The sequence below is a fragment of the Salmo salar genome, chromosome 10, assembly GCF_965601325.2.
Source record: "Salmo salar chromosome 10, fSalSal1, whole genome shotgun sequence".
Taxonomy (NCBI): domain Eukaryota; kingdom Metazoa; phylum Chordata; class Actinopteri; order Salmoniformes; family Salmonidae; genus Salmo; species Salmo salar.
This window is the reverse complement of record NC_138300.1, coordinates 11,279,117-11,297,675: the sequence shown is the minus strand read 5'-3', so window position 1 is coordinate 11,297,675 and position 18,559 is coordinate 11,279,117. Positions and strand designations below refer to the sequence as shown.

The 18,559-nt window shown below is 40.2% G+C and overlaps 1 protein-coding gene across 2 annotated transcripts; it reads left to right on the top strand.

Moving 5' to 3' along the window:
- Positions 1-784: 784 nt before the first annotated feature.
- On the top strand, positions 785-18,347 carry actl6a (actin-like 6A). Of its 2 annotated transcripts, none has more exons than XM_014215710.3 (14): positions 785-972; positions 1,556-1,632; positions 2,982-3,156; positions 7,136-7,236; positions 7,668-7,765; positions 8,117-8,211; positions 9,664-9,770; positions 10,654-10,743; positions 16,639-16,700; positions 16,818-16,932; positions 17,033-17,113; positions 17,272-17,367; positions 17,468-17,554; positions 17,729-18,347. In XM_014215710.3, the coding sequence occupies exons 1-14, from the start codon at positions 948-950 to the stop codon at positions 17,807-17,809; spliced, it is 1,290 nt and encodes a 429-aa protein (XP_014071185.1). In that variant the 5' UTR covers positions 785-947; the 3' UTR covers positions 17,810-18,347. The 2 variants fall into 2 exon arrangements, with proteins under 2 accessions (XP_014071185.1, NP_001133252.1); NM_001139780.1 differs by having other exon boundaries at positions 806-972; positions 9,664-9,785; positions 17,470-17,554; positions 17,729-18,341.
- The last annotated feature ends 212 nt before the right edge of the window (positions 18,348-18,559 follow it).

Here is an 18,559-nt window from a genome sequence, read left to right as displayed (position 1 = left end):
GTGTGTGTGTGTGTGTGTGTGTGTGTGTGTGTGTTGGCAGGCGGTGGGTGGGTGGGTGGGTGGGTGTGAGTGGTGGAGGGGGGCATGAGCAAAAGAGACAGTAGGTAGTATTTCTTTTTTTAAAGGGATATAACTTTACTTCTGAGAGCAGCTTCATAATGGCAATCATTAAAATACCATGCAAGTTGCACAATGCAACTGCCAGAGCTGACAGCAACCTGATTCAATGAATCACCTGGCCAAAATATGCAAATACATGATAATGGCTGCTAATAGTAGCCATGTTACTGTTACTCGTTGTGTATTTATTCCATGTGTTATTATTTTTCTATTTCTCTTTTTTTGTTTCTGCATTGTTGAGAAGGGCCGTAAGTAAGCATTTCACTGTTAGTCTACACCTGTTGTTTACAAAGTTTATGACAAATACAATATTATTTTGATTTATAAATGTATGTCTTTGACATGCACGAGCACACACACACACACACACACAAACACACAGTTAGTTGCCATACCCATTGACAGTCAAATAATAAGGCCAATTACTCTAAAACAAATGAACTAATATGGACAATTTGACAAGTCATATTTTCCATACCTTCTTCAAGTCTCTAACCATTGATGTATAGGGACTGAATTGTGCTCAAATTTTACACAATGCCAAACACACATAGGTTCACTCTATCAAATTGTATTCCCTGTCATCTAATACAGCCCCTCTTCCTCTCATAGTAACTTAACTTTGACGTCACGTACAGAGGCGGATTTAGTGATGCGGTTGAAACGTTTGATTGGATTGCCTGGTAACAGCTATATGGCGCCCGTTAGGTTGATTCACGTTTATGAATTTCTTTTGTTGTGATAAAACGTTTAGCTAGCTGCCGGGAAATTTTCTTTAATCGTATTATCCACAAAGTTATATTTGTCTGTTTTTATAATTTAAGAGGATGAGTGGCGGAGTGTATGGAGGCGGTGAGTGTAATTTCTGCGGTCAAAATTAAATGAATGAATTCGCCACGTTGTGCCGTAGTTAGCTACCAGTAACTAGCTAACAGTAGTAGGAGACAACTACATACAACTAGCTTGCTAGCTAGCTAACCTGTTAGCAGGTGATCTGCAGACTGGTGTTATCTTTAGCATATAGCTAGTTATCAATGACGGGCATAATCATTTATTTTCTCTCATGCACTTGTTACTTTGTGATTTATCGAATATGACTGCCAGCGTGCCTGCCAACAATGAGTGAAAGATGCTACTAGCTAACTCGCTAGCTGCATGGCTAACAGCCCTTTGCAGATGAATTACACGCTAGCTTGCTTGCTATTTTAGCTAGCTAGTTTTTCGTTGGCCACGGTATTAGGCTATTGGAAAGTTCTACCAAAACAAGTTTAGATTGCATGCAGTGACTTTTTAAAACGTTCTTTAGCTTTCTTAGTAGAAATGTAACTAACGTTAGTTGCCAAGTGTGGTCAATTAAGCTAGCCTCTAGTCTTGACGTAAGTAAACACATTGCTTACCGTTGTCATGTATTCATTTGTGCATACTCTCTCTGCAGATGAGGTTGGAGCCCTGGTGTTTGACATAGGATCATACACAGTGAGAGCTGGCTATGCTGGAGAAGATTGTCCCAAGGTAAGTGTCCTAGTCTAGTGACCTGATTAACTATGCATCTTCCTCTACATATTAATTTTCTTTTAGAGGGTATATCAATGTCAGGAAATAAGGCCTGTAACCCATGACAGTGAGCATGATTTAGGTTTAGGTAGTCAGTTCCTGTCGCACTTGCATTTTGGCAATTCCATGGGAACAAAGTGCTGAGACTTTTTTAAAGAACAGTCCATCCAAAGTTTGATGTGTTACCAAACTTTGAAACTGCACTGTTCTTCAAGTAAATATGTTTTTGTAACATTTGATGTGGAAATTGTTAAAAGCAGTCCTCGTGCATTGGTTTATGATTTAATATTGCAATAATTGTTTTTTTTTGGTGAAAAATCTGAGTCTCAGAATCACTGTTATTGTGGATTTGCCCATTTGCCCATCCCGTTAATAGAAATAACACCTCTGTCATCAGTAGACATCAAGGTGCCACTATCTAGGGGTCTATTCATTAGTGCACACAGTAGCAAAACATTTGGCAACAGTGAACGATAATCAACAAAAAGTTGTTTCTTATTGGACAAGTTCAGGTTAGTCCCTCCCTGTTTTGGCCGTTTGCTTCCGTTTGGTTCCCAGTGAACACACTATATTGGACTATAGGAGCCTAACATTACTTCTTAGTCCAAGGACCTTACATGTTATATTAAGAAGTCTATTGACCAATCCAAGTAACATAAGAAAAAAAAGTCCCCCATCAAAATCAGTTTAAGCTAGAGATATGTTTCTTTTGCATAGGCTGCGTCTCAATCCATCTGCCTGTGTCAGCCTTCCGCATCTGCGGCGGCCAGGCTACAGCGGTGTTTGTCAGAACATGAAACATCCCGAAAATGGGTCTGCTCACGAAAATGTCTGTAGCGTCCAAACCGTCTACAGCCTAATATATGACCACTCTATGGACAGATGAGAATCTCACGAGCACGATGGTGTTCTCCGCGTTGCTTTATGACCCCCACATGTGTAACGTAATAGAACTGAGGGTCATGATCAAGGGCAAAGGGCGAGGCTATGGTTGTTTCATTGTTGCTGATGTTGTTTGCCGTAACAAATGACATTGTTCTGCAAACTAGCAAAAAGGGGTTCCGCCTTTTTTAGTTGGAGAAAATACAGTCATGTTTCACCGACAGCATTCTGGACAGTAGCGATAGAAACAATGCATTAAAATGACATTCTCTCAGACCTGCCCCAAGAATTAGCCTACTAAGACAACCAAGTGCTCCTGCTCCATTCCTCTGAGTTGGCCCATGTTATAATGTTGTGACCTAAATGAGGAAGTGGAATTGACACTTATGGAATGGACACTTATATACATTTCTTTCTGCCCATAGGCTGACTTCCCCACAGTGATCGGCGTGACCCTGGACAGAGAGGATGGCAGCACCCCGATGGAGACAGACGGCGGGGACAAGGGCAAGCAGGGCACCAACTACTTCATCGACACCAACCAGCTGAGGGTGGCCCGCGAGAACATGGAGGTCATGTCACCGCTCAAAAACGGCATGAGTGAGTCTCTCTTCCCCGACGTGATCGTAGGCAATGTGGAAGTTGTATTGACAGCATTCTGCTTTGATGAAATTAAAATCCTCATAAAGTTGGTGGAGCAAATGCTGCTGGTCCTGTGAAGTGGCCCCTAGATAGTATGGTAGAGGGAATGCCAGGCTCAGTGATGCCTTCATCATCTATGACACTGCACAATGTTTTGGGAGAGGATCCTTATCTGGACAGTGTTTCCAGAGGCTTCCCCTGTGTATATGCTTTGGCACTATGTTGAAATGATCAGCATTCAACATTGATTAGAGGTTTATGAAGAGGATGGTCTTTGTTAGAAAAGAGAAATGACGGTTGTTCATTGGTCAGACTGAGAGCCGTTATGACGTAGGTGTTGGGTTTCTTTCTCATGAACTCTCCATGGTGCTGATTTGATGCCAGTAAATATAACAGGCTAGCCATCTCAAATGGAAAATGGGAAGTAAAAGAAAACGAGCTGATGTGTTTTTGTCCACCCCATTTTAAATGTTTTTTTTAAATGAGATTGCCATTTAGGACATTGCTTACATGGTCCTTCAAGCTGTCGTTATGGAGGTAATGATGACCTGACTGATGTTAATCTGAATTCAGTACAGGGGAGTTGGACTATTTAGAGAAGTGTGACAGCAATCTTAATTGACGCAGAGGAGCACTATGGCACCAGAGACCTCCTTAGAGTGCTGACCTGGATCATTATTCGCACACTTCACTAAAATTAGCAAAGTTCATCAGTCTTTTTTTCTTTTTTTTTCTCCAGTATCCGACCCAGCAACAGAGATGAAAGAGGTAGGCTAATAAAATTTAGTTGTGTGACGAGACGTATGCACTATGCATGCACACCTTAATTATTCAACAGTACTGGGCCTTATTTGTAGCAGCAAATGACCTGTATGACTTGCCCAAAGAGATGCAGTGCCTTCAGAAAGTATTCACATCCCTTGACTTATTTCACATTTTGTTGTGTTACAGCCTGAATTTAAAATACCCCATAATGTCAAAGTGGAATTATGTTTTGACACGTTTTTTTTATTAATGAAAAGCAGTAACATCTTGAGTCAATAAGTATTCAACCCCGTCGTTATGGCAAGCCTACATAAGTTCAGGAGTAAAAATGTACTTAACAAGTCATAATGAGTTGCATGAACTCACTCTGTGTAGTACAACAACCTAAAACACAAGACCAAATATACACTGGAGTTGCTTACCAAGAAGAAAGTGAATGTTCCTGAGTGGCCGAGTTACCGTTTTGATTTAAATCTACTTGAAATTCTATGGCAAGACATGAAAATGGTTGTTTAGCAGTGATCAACAACCAATTTGACTGAGCTTGAAGAATTTTGAAAAGAATAATGGGCAAATGTTGCACAATCCAGGTGTGGAAAGCTCTTAGTCTTACCCAGAAAGACTCACAGCCATAATTGCTGCCCAAGGTGCTTCTACAAAGTATTGAGTGTAAATGAAATATTTCTATATTTTATTTTCAATAAATTTGCTAATATTTGCTAAAAACATGTTTTTACTTTGTCATTATGGGGTATTGTGTGTAGATGGGTGAACAAAGTGACCCACGGTGGGGTTATGGTATGGGCAGGCATAAGCTACCGACAACAAACACATTTTATCAATGGTAATTTGAACGCGCAGAGATACAGTGATGAGATCCTGAGTACCATTGCCATGCTATTCATCCGCTACCATCACCTCATGTTTCAGAATGATAATACACTCCCCCATGTCGCAAGGATCTGTACACAATTCCTGGATGCTGAAAATGTCCCAGTTCTTCCATGGCCTGCATACTCACCAAACATGTCACCCATTGAGCATATTTGCGATGCTCTGGATCGACGTGTACAACTGCGTGTTCCAGTTCCTGACAATATCAAGCATACTTTGCATTATCAACTATATGCAAAGGAGATGTGTCGCACTGCATGAAAATGGTGGTCACACCAGATACAGACTTGCTTTCTGATCCTCGCCCCTACATCTTTAAAAAAAAAGTTATCTGTGACCAACACATGCATATCTGTATTCCCAGTTGTGAAATACATAGATTAGTGTTGAATACATTTCTTTCAGTTGACTGATTTTCCTTATGAACTGTAACTCAGTAAAATCTTAAATTGTTGCTTGTTGCGTTTTATATATTTGTTCTCTGTTTGTGATAAAAATTACAAATTATTTCCCCATCGTTTCGTTCTGAACAGAACTGGTTTTTGTGTTGTTGTTCTGACCAGAAAAATAAAGTTCTGAACCGGTTCGTATCAAAAAAGTATCAGTTTATATCGTTCCTTTTTTATACAATTATTATAATTTTTGTTGTACTTTTATCCCTTTTTCTCCCCAATTTTGTGATATCCAATTGGTAGTTACAGTCTTGTCCCATCGCTGCAACTCCCCTATGGACTCGAGAGGCGAAGGTCGAGTGCCATGCGTCCTCCTAAACGCCCCACACTGCTTCTTGACAGACTGATTGCTTAACCTGGAAGGCAGCTGCACCAATGTGTTGGAGAAAACACTGTCCAGCTGCCAACTGAAGTCAGCTTGTAGGCGCCCGGCCCGCCACAAGGAGTCACTAGAGCGGGATTGGACAAGGGAATCCCAGCCGGCCAAAACCTCCCCTAACCCAGACTACGCTAAACTAATTGTGCACCGCCTCATAGGTCTCCCGGTCACGGCCGGCTGTAACACAGCCTGGAATCAAACCCGGGTCTGTAGTAACGCCTCAAGCACTACGATGCAGTGCCTTAGACCTCTGCGCCTCTCGGGAGGCCCATATCGCTCCTCTGTTCCTTTTTAAAACTCAATCTTTTTTTGTACATTTAGCTTGACATAAAATTACTTCACCAATCAGTGCAGATAGAGCAGCTTGCTATAGAGCAGGTAAGCTATTTAATCTTTATAGGAAAGCTATGAAGAGCAAATTGTATTTTGCCATAAAAGCATGGTTTAATCAGTCACCACGGACAGACAAGTCTTTGAACTTCAGAGACTTGGCTTAACGTTGGACCAGAGTAAACGTTAGCTAGTTAGCTTGTGTGTGCAGAGCAGCACTAGAATTAATAACACGTCTTACCTTTTTGTAGTTAATTAATCCAATGTGAAACGTGATAGCCCAACTAAAGCGATCATTAAATGTTGATCCATTCCTCTATAATTAAAAGCCTACGTCATCAGTAGGCTACAGTAACCTAGGCTTCGAAGGAAGAGGGGCAGGTACCCTACATCACCGGCAAAGATTTCCAGCTGGCAGGCAGACGCTGGAATACGTTTCTGAGTGACCGAGTATGGGTTTTGCTAAGGCGTTTTGTTGCGATTTTTGTGGGACTGGAATTTTTTTTTATTAACCAGTTCCCATGCTTTTAAAATAACAGTGCTGATCACTTTCGTTCTGATTCTGTTGCTTGAATAATTTCGTTATTTTCTGGTTTTCAATTCTGTTCCCTGAACCAGTTCCAACGCCTGACTAAACCTGGCATCGTAGTCAAAATTCTGGTATCGTGACAACTCTAACAGTGCAAGTAACGCACTAATTAGCAAGGAATATCAACAAATGTGCACACGTGGCTACATGCTTTGATCTCAAAAGCGCACTACCAGGGATGATTGAAAGCCCGCTCCTGCCTGTCAATGCAATACAATCCTACTCGATGTGCTTTGCAGAAATTGGGAAAACAGCAATACATTGCATCCATAGGACAATGATCAAATTCTGATTGGAGTAATTGTTTGATATTGCGATTTCTGTGATTTATTTTTTCAAATCTATATTCTTATTGTCTGACTATTTTTTAGTGTTAATGTCGAGCCCGGTCTATGAATTTTTTTATTCAAGGCAAACCTACCTTGGCCCACCCCGTTGTCTATAGATTTTCTTGTGCCAATTTTTCACTGGTTATCAATGACATCCTCTTACTCATTCATATGCGTTTTTGTTTTCTTCTCTGTGAAGTCGAGGACTGGGACAGCTTCCAGGCCATCCTAGACCACACCTACAAGATGCACTTCAAGTCCGAGCCCAGCATGCATCCTGTACTCATGTCAGAAGCCTCGGTGAGTAGGCCTCACCTTCAGTTTGGAATGAGCCTCATGTCGTTTTGTTCACACACACCCATAATAGAGCATTGGTTTTGTGATAACCTCATTCAGTATGGAATGAGCCCCACGTAAGTTGAAATGACAGTGAACACCGACTGCCAATCGTGCCATCAATGTCCAAAGTGGCTCACCTCTGATTTTGAATCACAACAAACCACTATAGAGTTACTATACTGTGATATAGTATTTCTTTCTGTGGTATTAAGTATATATGGTGTCCTGCTGGTTTAGGCACCAAATTAAGAAAACAGTACCTTCTGTTTCAGAGTCTCTGTACTTGTTCAGTAAGAAACGCTAGTTCACGTTTTCAGTTGAAAAACGTTTTGCTATGGTGTGCCCTAATGAACACAGCACTGTTTCCCCTTCTTTCTCTCATCTCTGTGCAGTGGAACACACGAGCCAAGCGGGAGAAGCTAACCGAGCTGATGTTTGAGCATTACAACATTCCCGCCTTCTTCCTGTGTAAAACGGCAGTGCTGTCCTCGTATCCTTAAGCCATCCAGGCTTGCAGAGTAGATTGACATGAAATGGGGATGTTGTTGGAAGGTTGAAGTGGTGGATTGATGGTGTTACTGTAATAAAACACTAGTCAAATTCGATCCATCCGCTGTTTGACAATGACCCCAAAATCTCCTTAACAGTTCTGTTTTTCAAATCCTTTTATTTAACCTTTTATTTATCCAGGTTTGTCTCATTGAGAACTTCTCTCTTCCAAAGTAGATTTTTATTTTGCCATTTTAGCTATTGCTCATGTGACTTTGACACAAGGGTTTGGGCTAAAATACATTTTGATCTCTGTAGAAATGTGCCTTTTCCTTAACTCTGAGTGCCTGAGCTTTGCCAATGGACGATCCACAGGGTTGGTGTTAGACAGCGGAGCCACACACACAACAGCCATTCCAGTGCATGACGGTTACGTGCTTCAGCAAGGTAAATTGTACACTTCTCCGACCACCCTCTCTTCTATTTTGGTTTGGGGTTTTTATTTTTCATGGGCCATGTCCACACATTTGTCTAATAAAGGAATGATAAACTCTTACCCTTATGAGTTAGTTGCAATAACAATCTTTTTGGACCCACTTGACCAGAAATGTCATCCATCCACATTGAAGCCATTGTCTCATGATGTGGGTAGAAATGAATTAATATAGATACAGATTTGGTTTTGAATACTTCAAGCTTGTGGAAACCCCAAAATCTATTAACTGGGTAACACTTCTGTCCCTCCCTGCAACAAATTGAACCCCCGATAGAAACTATGGTAGCTGTAAGATTAAGTAAAGAAATGCAGGAAAGAGGTTTGACATTGTATCCACCTCCAAATCATCTCCTTACAGTAAATATGCATATTTTAATTTTATTAGGTAATAGCAACCATCTTGGCAAAGAATCAAGGGCTAGGCTTTCTGCAGTGAGGGCATTTGAGTCGGCGCTGCATTGAAATACAAGACTGAGGAGAATGGCACAGGAGTCCAGGCTGGCATATTGATAGGGGATTGTGTTACCCAGAAATCAATGAAGCCTTTTTAGTTGATATAATATGAGGGAATGTTAATTTGGAAAAGGAGTATTAGGTTAGGGTCATTAAAGGACAAACGTGAGGACACGATGCCTCCGTTCACAATGGTGCTAAGTCATTCAGTATCCTTGGCCTGTGTATATGTCATAATGTTATAAGCCATCATAGCAGGTGTATACACTGAGTGTACAAAACACTAGGAATGCCTTCATAATATTGAGTTGCAACACCCCCCCCCCACCCCCCCCCCACCCTTTTGCCCTCAGAACAGCCTCAATTCATTGGGGCATGGACTCTACAAGGTGTCGAAAGCGTTCCACAGGGATGCTGGCCCATGTTGACTCCAATGCTTCCCACAGTTGTAAAGTTCTCTGGGTGCCCTTTGGGTGGTGGACCGTTCTTGATACACACAGGATAATGTTGAGTGTGGAAAAACCCCGCAAAAAGCATTGTCGTTCATGACACAAACCGGTATGCCGGCACCTACTATCATACCCCGTTCAAAGGCACTTCAATCTTTTGTCTTACCCATTCATCCTCTGAATGGCACACATACACTATCCATGTCTCAAGGCTAAAAAAAAAAAATCCTTAAATCAGTGTAGATTAACAGGTGACCTCCAATAAAGGATAATAGTTTTCACCTGGATTTACCTGGCCAGTCTGTCATGGATAGAGCAGGTGTTCATAATGTTTTGTGCACTGAGTGTACGTTCCAATGGTGGGAAAATAAAATGATAGATGATACATCATTTATTTTGTCTACATATGTGTTTTGGACATGACGACAAACGAAAATGATGCTGTCTTCAATATTCTTTCCCCAAAACAATCAGTGACACCTTTTTGATATTTTGTTTCAGGCATTGTCAAGTCTCCCCTTGCTGGGGATTTTATGAGCATGCAATGTAGAGAGCTATTTCAAGAGTTAAATGTTGAAATAGTCCCTCCTTACATGATTGCCTCAAAGGTGAGACCTGCTAAAGTAAGTCAAAACTACTCATTTCAGAGATTCCACATCTCACTTTTTGGTGCAATTCCTCAAGTTACGGTGGTGGTGGGGTGTAAGTACTTAGATATTTAAACATATCTTTACATATTCATGTTGTCTCATGGATTTCCCTTCATCCACTCAATGTTTCATTAATCACTTGGGTCTGTTTGGGAATCTGCATGTAATATTAAGGCTGTCTGTAAGTGAATGATTGACCAATAACAATTAATACAAATGATGCTCTAACTCAGGTCTTTGGTTCCCATACACTGCATGCATGAGCATCAAATTGACATGGGCCATAAAATTGGTATAGACAGAATTCATACCAAAAGCCCTACATTGGTCTAGTTAATTGAAATTCCCTTGTCATTCTCTATTGTCCTGTACTTGCATTAGCATGAATTTAAATGAGCATGTCACACAGCATGCTTGAAAAAGTCATAATTTCCAAAAACCTAAAGCAATATCCATAATTTAATAAGCACTAGGGGAAAGAAACATGATAGGAACCAGACTTCACAGGAATCCCATTCATCCTTCATATTTTGATTTCTCATACCACAAAATGTGACATTCTTAATTGTCCTGTGATTGTCTTCACCCGTCACACTCAGATGTGATTTCTCTGAATTTATCAGGAATTCCTCATATTCCTGACATCAAGACATGGTAGCTTTTTATCACTGGCTCTATATTATTACACTCTCTTTACTCCTCTAGCCTGGTCCCAGATCTGTTTGTGCTGTCTATGGAAATGACCATAGGAGTTGGCGAGACAGCACAAACCGATCTGGGACCAGGGTACTCCTCTTCCATTAAGATGGCACACTGCTAACCTTAGTGTTTCACATTGTAGGATGCAGTACGTGAAGGAGCCCCAGCAAGCTGGAAGAAGAAGGAGAAACTACCTCAAGTCACCCGTTCCTGGCACAACTACATGTGTAATGTAAGTAGTTATGTGTGCTATCATAAACAGAAAGTCATAAACAGTCCTATGTAGGCGGTCAGTGACGTGTCACCAAATCATATGGATCATAGACGTGATATAAACCTGTCTTCATCATTTACATTTTCTTAGTGAATTTTCATTACTGCTACAGGGCTCGGAGTTAACACGTGTCCTCTTGTTGGACACGAAGAATATAGATTTACTTTGTCCGTATGGACAAGAAGAAGAAAAAATCACAGTAGGCCTATCAAACAATTACTCTGATCAGAATTGGATCAGAGAGGCCAACATTGGAATAATATTGAAATCAAATTTTCATGTACATAAACAAAAAAGCCTAGCTACATGTCAAAGTGTAGGGGATTTATTATTACAGTGCCTTCGGAAAAATATTCTCATCCCTTGACTTTTTACAAAATGTTTTGTTACAATGTAGGATTAAAATGGATTTAAAATGCAAAAAAATGTAATTCAAATGAGAAAAAGATTATCTTGATTACATAAATATTCAACTCCCTGAGTCAATGCGTGTTAAAATCACCTTTGGCAGCGATTACAGCTGTGAGTTTTTCTGGGTAAGTCTCAAAGAGCTTTGAACACCTGGATTGCACATTATTTGCACATTATTCTTAAAAAAAAAAATTTGGCTGTTGGTTGTTGATCATTGCTAGACAGCCATTTTCAATTCTTGCCATAGATTTTCAAGCTGATTTTGGTCAAAACTGTAACTAGGACACTCAGGAACATTCAATGCCGTCTTGGTAAGCAACGCCAGTGTATATTTGGCCCTCTGATTTAGTGTATTGTCCTGCTGAAAGGTTAATTAATCTCCCAGTGTCTGGTGGAAAGCACACTGAACCAGATTTTCCTTTAGGATTTTGCCTGTGCTTAGCGCCATTCCGCCCTTTTTTTTAATCATGAATAACTCCCCAGTCCTTAACAATTTACAAGCATATCCATAACATGATGCAGCCACCACTCTGCTTAAAAATATAGTGGTACTCAGTAATGTGTTGTATTGGACTTTCCCCAAACATAATGCTTTTAATTCAGGACATAAATTAATTTCTTTGCCACATTTTTGCCAGTTTTACTTTAGTGCCTTATTGCAAACAGGATGCATGTTTTGGAATATGTTGTATTCTTTACGGGCTAGTATTGTGGAGCAGCTAGGGTTGCAAAGGGTTGGAAACTTTCGCTTAAATTCATCAAAAAAGTTAGCTATTGACAGTGAACCTTTTTTGTGGGAAGCACATAAGGCAATTCTAGGTTAAACTATCCCTATTTCAATATATTTGCCACCCTCTGCATGCACAGTGCTTTCTTCCATTACATGTGCAGCTGATTCTCAAGATCTTGCACACTAATGAGATGATATTGAGCCCACACTTCTACACTGTCTGAGCCAAGGACTATATGCTTTCTGGTAAGTTTTGATTACAATACTGGGTGGGGTGAATATATGTTATGACATCCATGATTTTTTGTTAACTAGTAAATATTAGCCTACAGCAATGTGTGTTTAAATAATTTCTAAATTGTTAACAATTTCTGTTAGTTTGTTTTTGCTTTCATGTGGGTTTTAGCTTGCCTGAGCCTGCTAACTGAGGGGTGTTAATTCACCTGTTTCCATACGTTTCATTTTAAAACATTTATCTTACAAAGGAGCTGTTTAATCTAACTGCTTAACTATTTATCTGTACATTGAATTGTATTTGTTTTTTTAACAATTTTTTTTTTCTAATCTTTTTAGGAAAATGCCACGGTCACTATCTGATATATGGAGACATTTCACTGCAGCTAATGTAGAAGGAAAATCTGTGTACATTTGCAAATACTGTGCCAAATCATATGTGAAGAATGCAACGAAGATGCAGAATCATCTGGCCAAGTGCATAAAGTTCCTCTGACAAAAGTCCCTCTACTTTTATTCGGGGTGAAAATAATGAATCAGACACCTTATTGATAGCAACAGCTCATGGTCCTCCTGGAATCAGAAGTTTTTTTGACTCACTGGAGGAACGTAGTCAGAGAACTGCTGATGAATGTCTTGCTCGAGCTGTGTATGCAACTGGTTCACCTCTGCTCACAGGCAATGTGTATTGGACGAGATTTCTGAATGTTCTTCGCCCAGCATACACCCCTCCAACCAGACATGCTTCATCTACTCATTTTACGGATGCAGAGTTCAACAGAGTTCAAGTGAAGGTCAAGCAAATCATAGAGAATGCAGACTGTATTTCAATCATCTCTGATGGGTGGTCAAATGTTTGTGGGCAAGGAAGAATTAACTACATCATCTCCACCCCTCAACCAGTAGTCTACAAAAACACAGACACAAGGGACAACAGACACACCGGTCTCTACATTGCAGATGAGCTGAAGGCAGTCATCAATGACCTTGGACCACAGAAGGTATTTGCACTGGTGACAGACAATGCTGTGAACATGAAGGCTGCTTGGTCTAAAGTGGAGGAGTCCTACCCTCACATCACACCCATTGGCTGTGCTGCTCATGCATTGAATCTTCTCCTCAAGGACATCATGGCACTGAAAACAATGGATACACTCTACAAGAGAGCAAAGGAAATGGGTAGGTATGTGAAGGGTCATCAAGTTATAGCAGCAATCTACCTCACCAAGCAAAGTGAGAAGAATAAGAGCACCACATCATGTTTGACAGTCTCCTGGAGGGAAAGGAGTCTCTCCAAGAAATGTCCATATCACAGTCTGCCGATATGGACAGCCCCATCAAGAGGATCCTCCTGGATGATGTATTTCGGGAGTGAGTGGTAAGCAGCCTGAAACTCCTGAAACCTATAGCAGTAGCCATTGCATGGATTGAAGGAGTCAATATCATCCTGTCTGATGTTCAGACTATGCTTGCAGATGTAAGAGAAGAAATCCGCACTGCCCTGCCCACTTCAGTGTTGCTCCAAGCAGAGGAAACTGCAGTTCTGAAATGCATTAAAAAGCGTGAAGACTTCTGCCTGAAGCCCATACACGCCGCAGCGTACATGTTGGACCCCAAGTATGCTGGCAAGAGCATCCTGTCTGGTGCAGAGATCAACAAGGCCTATGGTGTCATCACTACCGTGTCTCGCCACCTTGGCCTGGATGAGGGCAAGGTTCTTGGCAGTCTGGCGAAGTACACTTCCAAGCAAAGGCTTTGCGATGGAGATGCAATATGGCAGTCGTGCCAACATATCTCATCAGCCACCTGGTGGAAGGGACTTTTTGGATCTGAGGCTCTTTCTCCTGTTGCCTCCATCATCCTCCAAATCCCACAAACATCAGCCTACTCAGAGCGCAACTGGTCCTTGTTTGGGAACACACACACCAAAGCACACAACAGGCTGACCAGTACAATGGTTGAAAAATTGGTGGCCATCTGGGCAAATTTGAGGCTTTTTGAGCCTGACAACGAGCCATCCTCAACAAGGTTGGAAAGTGACAGTGAAGATGAGGCCTCAGAGTCTGATGTTCAAGAGGTGGACATTGAGGAGGTCCAGGGAGAAGACATGGAAGCCTGAGAGGAAGACAACCAAAGCTTTAGTTTCTAGACTATAATTTTATAGATGTATGTTGAAAATGTTTTTGGGAGATGCGATGGATCATTGGGGATCATTCAATATTCCATTTCTTTTGTTGTTCAGTGACATCATCCCATGTTTAGAGTCAACTCATTTAATTGAAGTTCAATAAAAACAATCTTTTTTTTCTATTGGAAGGATTTAATAATTTGCAATTATGTCTACTTATGATAAGGTAAAAGGTTTATGTTTCTGTCTCCATATGATATAGCCAGATGTCATGCAAAAAACATCTACATTTAAATATTTCTGTTAATTTCCATATTCCTGTTAATTCCCACAGAAAGCTTCCACCTCTGAATATTCCCCAAAATGTGTAACCCTAGGAGTAACTACAATGTTGTTCATCCATCCACAGTTTTATCCTATCACAGCCATTAAAATCTAACTGTTTTAAAGTCACCATTGGCCTCATGGTGAATTACCTGAGTGGTTTCCTTCCTCTCCGGCAACTGAGTTAGGAAGGACACCTGTATCTTTGTAGTGTCTGGTTGTATTGATACACCATCCAGTGTAATTAATGACTTCACCATGCTCAGAGGGATATTCAGTGTCTGTTTAAAATATATATATATATATATATATATATATATATATATATATATATATATATATATATATATACATACACACTACCGTTCAAAAGTTTCGTCACTTAGAAATGTCCTTGTTTTCTCGCATGGAATAGCCTTCATGTCTCAGAACAAGAATAGACTGACGAGTTTCAGAAGAAAGTTCTTTTGTTTCTGGCCATTTTGAGCCTGTAATCGAACCCATAAATGCTGATGCACCAGATACTCTAGTTCACTAGTCTAAAGAAGGCCAGTTTTATTGCTTCTTTAATCAGAACAACAATTTTCAGCTGTGCTAATATAACTGCAAAAGGGTTTTCTAATGATCGATTAGCCTTTTAAAATAATCAACTTAGATTAGCTAACACAACGTGCCATTGGAACACAGGAGTGATGGTTGCTGATAATGGGCCTCTGTACGCCTATGAAGATATTCCATAAAAAATCTGCCGTTCCCAGCTACAATAGTCATTTACAACATTAACAATGTCTACACTGTGTTTCTGATCAATTGTATGTAATTTTAATGGACAAAAAATGTGCTTTCCTTTAAAAAACAAGGATATTTCTAAGTGACCCCAAACTTTTGAACGGTTACCCATCTACCAATAGGTGCCCTTTGCGAGGCATTACAAAACCTCCCTGCTCTTTGTGGTTGAATCTGTGTTTGAAATGCACTGCTCTACTGAGGGACCCTACAGATAATTGTATGTGTGGGTTACAGAGATGAGGTAGTCATTCAAAAATCATGTTTAACACTATTGCACAGAGTACATCCTTGCCACTTATCTGACTTCTTAAGCAAACTTTTGACGACTGAACTTATTTAGGCTTGCCATAAGAGGTTGAATAGTTATTGACTCAAGACATTTCAGCTTTTAATTTTGTATTCATTTTAAAAAGTAAATGATCTAAAACATAATGTCAAAGTGGAATTATGTTATTGTGTTTAGATCAGTGACATAAAATCTCAATGTAATCCTTTTTAAGTTCAGGCTGTAACACAACAAAATGTGGAATAAGTCAAGGGGTGTGAATACTTTCTGAAGGCACTGTAAGTGCGTATGGCCTACAGCCTCATGTCTAAACTGATGCTGACACGAGCGAGGCGCCAGAAAATGTAGCCAAACTTTAATGAGACTTTTTAATTACATAAATATAGGCTAAATGCCAGTCATATTTGAGAAATATAATGAAGGATAATTAACATTAACATCTAAAGGCTTGTTTCTGTCGACGTACTCGAGGCATGGTTCATTCAGATAAAATAGTGCCTGTTGCACATCACCCACCTTGAATCTGAGCGTAGGTGGTCAGCATTTGGAAACTATTTAACCATAAACGTAATTGTTTAAAACCTGAACATTTTATGAAGCGTGTCTTACCTTGTTTTAAAGTAGCCTAGCTTAACCAAAATCCGACCATGAAAATGTTGAGAATTATTTAAAACACTTTGTCATTGAAACTATAATTTTTCTTATGTTCTGTTGGTTTTCAAATCAACTTTATTTTATTGTGCAGTAGTCAAAGGCATAATCCTAGTCATATTACCCATGCTCTTTGATGCATCTTTAGATTGCCCCTCTTTATCTTAATTTATAACGGATATTTGTTTGAGGGTGGGACTTGAGCTTTTGGACAAGTTAAAGAATCTGTCCTACAAGTAGCTAAAAAAGTTTGTCAAGCCCTGCTGCTTGAATATTTGATGTTTTTGGCCCTACCTCCAGACTGTGATCCAGGATTTCCAGGCCTCCGTGCTGCAGGTTTCAGACTCACCGTACGATGAACAGTGAGTCCACCATAATCTACTCCATTCAAACATTTCACAATAACCACCACAGAATTGTTCTGTCCCTTTTAAAGAGTTAATTCTCATTGTTTTGAAATGTAATCATCTCTCCCACAGAGTTGCAGCCCAGATGCCCACAGTTCACTACGAGCTGCCCAATGGATACAACTGTGACTTTGGGGCAGAGAGGCTGAAGATTCCAGAGGGCCTTTTCGACCCCTCCAATGCCAAGGTAAGAATCACAGATTGCCAAAAATCCTTCTGGACCTGTCTGAAATGTGGTGTTCAGAATGTTCAGTGTTCTAACTCAATGTTCCGGTTCTCCTCCACAGGGTCTGTCTGGCAACACCATGTTGGGAGTCGGCCACGTGGTGACCACCAGTGTGGGAATGTGTGACATTGATATTCGGCCGGTAGGTGCCCACATTCAAGACCTATGTATTTTGTGAGTGATACTTGGTATGTTTATGTTATTCAGAATTACATGTTAAAGCAAGGTTGAGGCCAGTTGACCTTTTCCCCCACTTGAATTAAGAGGTTCTGTAGAACTGACTTTTGACCTTTGTCCTAGGGTCTTTACGGTAGTGTGGTGGTCACCGGCGGCAACACACTCATCTCTGGCTTCACGGACCGACTCACCAGAGAACTCTCTCAGAAGACCCCTCCTGTGAGTGCTACACTAAACTATTTCTCAATGACTTACTTCATCCATTTGTGGTACTCTTAATGTTAGTAATCATGGTTCCTGTCTTCTCTCCTCTGTTCAGAGCATGAGGCTGAAGTTGATAGCCAACAACACAACGGTGGAGCGCAGGTTCAGTGCCTGGATAGGAGGCTCCATCCTGGCATCACTAGTGAGTTCACTTCCATATACTTTTACTGTATTGCAACGCTTCTGGTCACTTGCTCACTATGATTTGTGTGTTTGCCAGATTTGTTTTATTTTTATGTGTGTATATATATATATATATATTTTATAACATGATATTACTTTGGCCTAATAAGTGTCATGTTTTCTTTTACCCTAGGGAACTTTCCAGCAAATGTGGATCTCGAAACAAGAGTACGAGGAGGGCGGGAAGCAGTGTGTGGACAGAAAGTGCCCTTGATTGACCGCCAACAACGTTCTGCTGCCTCCAGAACTCCCAACAACGTGTCTAGTTTAATCTTTTATTGTGGACTCAGGAACACCCAAGGACGGTTGCTGTTTTTGACGATTTAAAAAAAAACAAAAAAAAACTGATGTCTGTCTTTTATAATTTTATGGAGAAAACATTGACTATAACAAACCATGTCACATTGCTATGAAGAAAGAGGAGGGGGCTAAGTTCCTTTTTGATTCCACATCATTTTCAGTATATTTAACGACTTGATATTTTGATATCAATCCTCTTGACAGGTAAGAAACACTTGGGCAGTGTTAGTGTATATGCATTATCTAATGTGGTGTCAGGTGAATGTCTTTAAGCCTTTCCATTTTGGGGTAGTGAATAAGCTTCTCTAATGATGCCATTGATTCGCTGTCGTTGAGTTGCTGGACAAGACAATTATTCACTGCAAATTAAATCTGTATTTAATTTCACTCGTGTTGATATTTGATTGGCTATTTGCTGTCTTGAAAATAAAAGGAATATTTGTTAAGTGCTATTCTTGAATTCTGTTTTGACACTTGCAACTAATTTGACACAGTTGTGCACATTCACTTTATTTATTTCAATTTTTCAGCAGAACAGATGCATCATTTTACAAATTCTCATCTGCTTAAATTATTTCACAGGTTGTGGTTAGTGACCACACAATCCCCAAGTAAAATGCAAATGAATGGCAACAAATAAATGCAATGTCATTTAATGAGGAAA